General features: G+C 42.2%; 1 protein-coding gene across 2 annotated transcripts in view; it reads right to left on the reverse strand.

The window, feature by feature from the left end:
- Positions 1 to 8: 8 nt before the first annotated feature.
- LOC114432460 (von Willebrand factor A domain-containing protein 7-like) overlaps positions 9 to 6,024 on the reverse strand; it is a 7,819-nt gene continuing 1,803 nt past the window's right edge. The window contains exons 1-18 of one of the 2 annotated variants that reach the window (XM_028400489.1): positions 6,005 to 6,024; positions 5,121 to 5,310; positions 4,752 to 4,888; positions 4,532 to 4,676; positions 4,346 to 4,439; positions 4,123 to 4,251; positions 3,734 to 3,920; positions 3,477 to 3,646; positions 3,274 to 3,386; positions 3,074 to 3,190; positions 2,796 to 2,969; positions 2,567 to 2,699; positions 2,328 to 2,480; positions 2,138 to 2,230; positions 1,751 to 2,022; positions 1,537 to 1,670; positions 963 to 1,122; positions 9 to 865 (exon numbers count right to left, since the gene is read on the reverse strand). The exon at positions 6,005 to 6,024 is cut by the window's right edge and continues 1,803 nt beyond it. In XM_028400489.1, the coding sequence (XP_028256290.1) occupies positions 488 to 865; positions 963 to 1,122; positions 1,537 to 1,670; positions 1,751 to 2,022; positions 2,138 to 2,230; positions 2,328 to 2,480; positions 2,567 to 2,699; positions 2,796 to 2,969; positions 3,074 to 3,190; positions 3,274 to 3,386; positions 3,477 to 3,646; positions 3,734 to 3,920; positions 4,123 to 4,251; positions 4,346 to 4,439; positions 4,532 to 4,676; positions 4,752 to 4,888; positions 5,121 to 5,303 (2,772 nt within the window). In that variant the 5' untranslated portion in view covers positions 5,304 to 5,310; positions 6,005 to 6,024 and the 3' untranslated portion in view covers positions 9 to 487. The remainder of the gene's footprint in view (positions 866 to 962; positions 1,123 to 1,536; positions 1,671 to 1,750; positions 2,023 to 2,137; positions 2,231 to 2,327; positions 2,481 to 2,566; positions 2,700 to 2,795; positions 2,970 to 3,073; positions 3,191 to 3,273; positions 3,387 to 3,476; positions 3,647 to 3,733; positions 3,921 to 4,122; positions 4,252 to 4,345; positions 4,440 to 4,531; positions 4,677 to 4,751; positions 4,889 to 5,120; positions 5,311 to 6,004) is intronic. The other variant, XM_028400498.1, reaches the window with a different exon arrangement.

Raw genomic sequence — 6,024 nt, forward strand, 5'->3', positions numbered from 1 at the left:
CACTTTGGTTGCTGTTTTTTTTTTTATAATGTATTTTGCATGAAAACCTTTCCATGGTAGCAGTTCAGTGCTCAGATAATACAATGTTGTACTTCTACTGAAAGATCAGAAAATGTGTTATACAACAGCTCCACAGTACTTTATTCATTCTAGGCTTTTGATTAAACAGGAAGTTCAGCGAGAAATTGAAATTATCTGGTATTGCAAATTTTAATATATTCTCCCAACTGTCCAGGCAAGAATTTGCTCCAGACAAGATCTTTTAAAATACACTCATATAATACATCTGACTTTATTTCATACTATTTAAAGAATTTCCTGTGGGGATAAATAAAGTAATTCTGATTTAAAAATACATTTGTCTTTCGCTGCATTGCTTTGTTTAAGCAGCAGGGCATCTGTGCACAGTAGAACATTTCACTTCATTGAAAGGAGGACCATTATTTTACAGTACATAAATTAATATGGTGGACAGATCCAGTGCTTTTTAAGGCCTTGCCATGAAGGCAGAAATCAAGATGCACAGCCACAGTGGTAGCGACAGCGTAAGAGCAGGGCTGCCAGAACGAACTATCGAATGATAGCACTTGCCCACGTTGCCCACTTTATCCACAGCTACAAACTCAACAACCTGTGAACAGCAGGAGGCGTTGTAGTTTGCATTGACGATGGGAGTGCTCAGCAAGGTGTGCAAGAGGGTTCCGTTACCCTGATGCAAGGAAATGGTCTCAATCCCTGTGCCGTTTCCGTCTGTGAGGTTAGCCGACAGTTCCCACGTGAAGGTTCCACACTGAGACAGGTCGTCAGGGCAGTTGTCATCAATCACACTAACAACTTCACACAGGGGCTGAACAAAATCTGTAATCTGGACAGTGAAGAGAAGAAATATGGGAAATTTGTCATTTAAAGTACATACAGTAAGTTATCTATCAGAAGCTTTTCTACCAGATGTCTTCAGTTACCTTGGTCACAACAGACATTCTCAGAACAGCGTAGTTGGAGTCAGTATTACTGGATGACTTTGCTTCGATAGTTAGAGTGACATCAGTGCCTGATTGTGTGTTAGCAGGGGGTGTAATAGTCAGTGTAGCATTTGTATATTGTCCACTTGTCACGGTGAGGCTGTAGAGAAAGGAGAAAAAGTTTAAAAAGCATAGATGTAATTGCTGTAAATGAGGCAGCCTGGGGTTGAGAAACACTTATGGGTGGAGTAATAACATGTATCATTCACCCCAACCTTTACCCTAGCTGTTAGGTGGGGTTGTATTTGTTACTACGCCCAGAAGTGACACTGAACAAGGCCACCAACCAAGCAACAGACATATTTTAACACGCCAAGTTTTCGCCCAGTAACATTACTGTTTGCAAAGCACTGGTGCTACAACTTTGTTCAGTGTAGCCAGCTCTAGCTAATTTTCTGCCCATGAAGTGTTGTATACAGCCCTCCCCTGTTGAGATTAAGCCCAGCGATCTGGGATAAAACGCAGTTTTGCCTAAAAGAAACAGTAAACTGCCGGATAAGTTCTTAGCTCTTACCTTTTTGGGTAATCCATGGGAAAGTCTCTGTCATTTCTGGCATTGATGGCATATTGGCCACTTGAACCCTTGGTCATAACACTGAAGGGGAGCTTGAAGGGTTTTCCTGGCTCCACACTGCTGGCCACCACAGCCTAGTGAAGGAAAGCAAACAGGTGAGGAAGGCGACATCTATACAGTTTAAAACATTGAGATGTTGGGATAAGAGACATACCTGTACATGCACTTTGGAGACAGACATCTGGGTGGTTGACTGCCTCTGGAACTGACTGTTAGATACTTTGTCAGTTCCTGTCAGAGTGAGCACAAACTCTCCCTCAGGCACCGAATCAACATTAACCAGGATGTTTCCATTGCCCATGTCAGTCTTTGTGCCACCAGTAATGGCCTCAGGTCCAGACACTAATACTAGACCAACATCTCCAACAGTCATCGATGACGGACCTTTCCTACCCATCATTGAGAGCATTAGTTTGGCTGGCTGACCTGGATTTCCAGAAGGAAAGGAAAACAATCCACATTTATGATGCCTGGCCGTTCAATTTGTTATACTTTCGTAAAATAAGGAAATTGCTATATAACGAGCTATATATAGCTGTACCTGCTTGTGGACGCCCATTAAGTACTGCATAACCTGGGTGAGGTCCTCCGAAACTTTCCACGAAGTCGTAGATGAAGGTAATAGTACTCTGGCCTGGAAACACATATCTTGTGGTAAATACATGCACACAATGAGACCTTGATGAACTTGTTTTGATGGTTTTATATAGCAGTCCTGTCCGGTTTCTGACCTGTGACTTTGATAGTGTAAGGTTGGTTGGAGTTGATGTTGATCTTCCAGGTTCCCGCCTGTTTGTCATGGTTGAGACGGATTCTTCTCAGGTTGCCCACTGACTGAATAGTTCCCAGTTTACCGTTGGCCTCGTTGCTGTTCTGGCTAACACCTGGAAATGTTTAGAATGCAATATTTTAGGACATAAATCACATTAAAACAATGTTCTCACTAAGAGAGATAAACAGTCTCTGTTACCAGAAGGGTTGGTCAGTGTGAAACTAATAGATGTTCCTGTGATGTAGAGAGTGATGTTATTCAGTGATTCATCCAATAGGAAGGTGAAGGTTTCTGGTTTCCCTGGGCTCCTTGCTCGCTGAAGAACTGTCACCTGAGGAAAATAAACCGTTTGAATGGTTTACTTTTCAGTTCTGCAAAGTGATCCGATCACTTAATGCCTGGTTTTTGTGGAGCTGCAGAATCTCACCAGAGCTGAAGTAGAGGTGTCAAGGATGACATCTGTTGCCTGAGGCAGCTGATTCTTGGACACCTGGATGGCCTGGCCTCCTGAGGCCACAGCCAAGTCCTTGTAGTCATTAAAGGAAGCAGAGGCAACAGAACGACGGCGCCTCTTGCTGCTCGCTGTCATGAAGAATGACACCTGGACAGTGGAGAGGTTAATGGAGATTCACTCCCAATAGATCCGTACATGTACTCTTAAGTGGACTTGGTAGTCATCACCATTGATTGCTAGTGAGCATTTACCTTTGACTTTGTGCTCCTGATGAGAGCAATAATAGTGTCCTTGAGGGCAATGTCTTTGGCTGTAGCGTCGGTGAAAACAAAGATGTGGGACGAGTCAGGGGCACCAGTGAGAGCCAGCTGGACAAATAAGTTCACAACCATAATATTACTGAGCAAATCACTCACAATCCCAACTCAACTGAAGATGTCAACTCAACTACCTGAAGTCCTGACAGGCACATCTCAGGGGCATCACCACCACCTTTTGCTCTGAGCTTAGAGATTTGTTTCTTCATCTCATCAGGGTCTATTGTCCTGATCATGGGTCCAAAATCTACATGTAAGTAAAAAACAAACCACAGTAAGTGTCAAGAACCACTAATGGTCACCTAACATGAAGGTAGAAATGTAGAGGAGATTTTACCGGGATCATTAAAGGGCACCAGGATGTACTCGGAGGGCTCGTCCTGCGTCCCTTTTTTGCTGTCAATGATCTCATAAACAACTGACCTGGCTTCATCAATATCATCTGACATGCTGCCAGTGGTGTCGATGACAAAGCACACCACAGATGAGCGAGCAATCCCCATCATTCTGTTAGAAATGACAAGAGATTTATGACGGCCTCATCTCACACATGCACATTAACTTTGAATTAAGTGTTAGAGATTCATTACACACCTCAGAAAGTCATTGTCCCCTGCAGTTAGGCGGATGTCCTGAAGCAGCTCGAGGCTGGCAGCTGTAGCTGCTTTCACAGCGGCATCATGCAAGGCCATGTTGTCTGGGCGACGCTCATCTTTGTTGATGCCTCCTCGAGGATCCGAAGTGCTGGTGAGGTCACCTGCGCCTCCGTGGCTGCATTTACCTGCACAGGAGAGAGAAACATGAGTCAAAGTGTTGTCAGCTGCAGATTTGCGAAGTGTACACTCAATCTCAGGACTAGGTCCAGGCTCGGTGGTCTCCTCCTGGAGTTGGTCGACATCTATAATAATAATAATATATATAATGCATATAATCTATATATGCATGTTTAAATTAGCTAATGTGCTGTTTTAAATCAGACATACCTTTAGGCTTGAAAGGAGAGAAGATTCCCATGTAGCCGGATGTGAGTTTTTTCTCTTTGAGGATATTGGGCAGGATCTGATTGGGGCATGTCCCACTGGCACAGTCACTGCAGGTAGGAGTGTTCACATCTGCAAAGAAGTAGGTTCCAAAGTCTCTTTCCGTGCTTCGAAGTAGAATATTATTTACTATGTAAGATAAAAAGCACTGTATGTGCACACCCACCTGCCAGATTATCCAGAGGAAGGTCAGGGCGTATGAGGTTGATGTATGGCTCCGTGTTGCCCAGCTCCACCCAGTTACTGTGGCTGTAGAAGTCCTGTCAATGCCCGCAAACACACATTATAAAACAGTTTGTCACCTAAGTTTCTCTTCTCTTTATGCACAGGTGTTCTATTCCTCCCCTCTCACCTGCAGTGTATGAAGGACTTTGCCTAATATTTCCCTGGCTGCCTGGAAGTTCTCTTGGCGAATATTGGCCTTGATGGCCATCACGCCCTCTGTGATGAGACCACGTCCCTCAAAGAAGGTCTCAGAGTTGAAGTGATGTCGATCGCTGTAAGAATATGAGTCATATTTAACACTTTGTAATGTCTAGACTATTTTTTAATGACATTGTCTTCTACTTTACCTGGCGACAAAGTCACGGTCCACCAGTCCATTCTGGGTGTAGACCTGTTGAAGGGCAGAGTAAAATTTGGCGCCAGACACCTCTCCAACGGCGGTGGGACCTAGACAAGCCTGGACCAGCTCTTCAGGAGAGGTACCCTGGAGGTCAGAGGTAAGAGGTTACACTCACAAATGTAACTACAAAGAAGAGTGTGATAGTGCACAAAAGACATTTTTCACAAATCATAGAACATGAAGGTGTCAAAAAATGAGCCTTTAGCCTATATGTCTTTTCCTCTTTGAGAAGGAAAGAAAAATACTTCAAACACACACATCTTAAAACAAGCATAAATGTGTGTTCTCTTGCACATTTCCTTATCTTCCATCATACCGTGGGTTCAAACTCATAACCTCCCGCCACAGCCACCGCCCGGCATGTCTCAGTCACTTTTTGCAATAGCGCAGTTCCTGTAATGGTGACATGAGTGGAGGCCCCACCCCCAACTGGGACAAAGGCCACAGTGGGTCCAGATAGAGCCACAGCCAGCAGGGCTATGCCCAGCAAAGAAGTCATAATCAGTCTAAAAAAAATAAAATTAAGTTAAAATTAAAAATTAAGTTATCACTTTAATGGGTTCATTTGACCGTAAAGCGTCCACACATTACTAAATGACAGGTATACGCAGGACACTTTATCTGTGGCAGATAAAAAAAAAATCACATTTTTTATAGCTTAAATATTGTCGTTCAATATTAGAATGCACATTTGTTCTATTCTGTTCTTCATTAATCATATCACAGATAGTCCAGGTACAGTTACAGAGTTACAGACACACATTTAGTACATGTGGCACTCCCCAATCATATTAGTACATAATATTTCTTTTGTCCTTTTATGTTATTCACACAGATTTCTCAATAGAAGCAATGATCCTGTAGGCTGCTTACAGTCGATTCCAGCTCTTATAATATAATGTTAGCAACCATTTGCCAGGTGTGAAATCTTAAATAAATGACATGTATATATTATGTAACATGTAAAAAGCCGTGTAAGATACAACAAGGTAAACTATTTGCTGTTTTAAGCTATATGTTATAGATTGTATTATGTATAATATGGTTAAAAACATAATAAATAAACATTTAATATATACTGATTATATTATATATATATATTATATACATTATACAACAAATATACAACATTTTTTTACATTCATTCAATGAGATCTGATGTTTAATTAAATACACTTTATCTCTAAAATGCAGCCATACCTTGATGTTTCCCTGCTCTG

This window comes from Parambassis ranga, chromosome 1 (assembly GCF_900634625.1).
Source record: "Parambassis ranga chromosome 1, fParRan2.1, whole genome shotgun sequence".
In the NCBI taxonomy this organism is placed as follows: domain Eukaryota; kingdom Metazoa; phylum Chordata; class Actinopteri; family Ambassidae; genus Parambassis; species Parambassis ranga.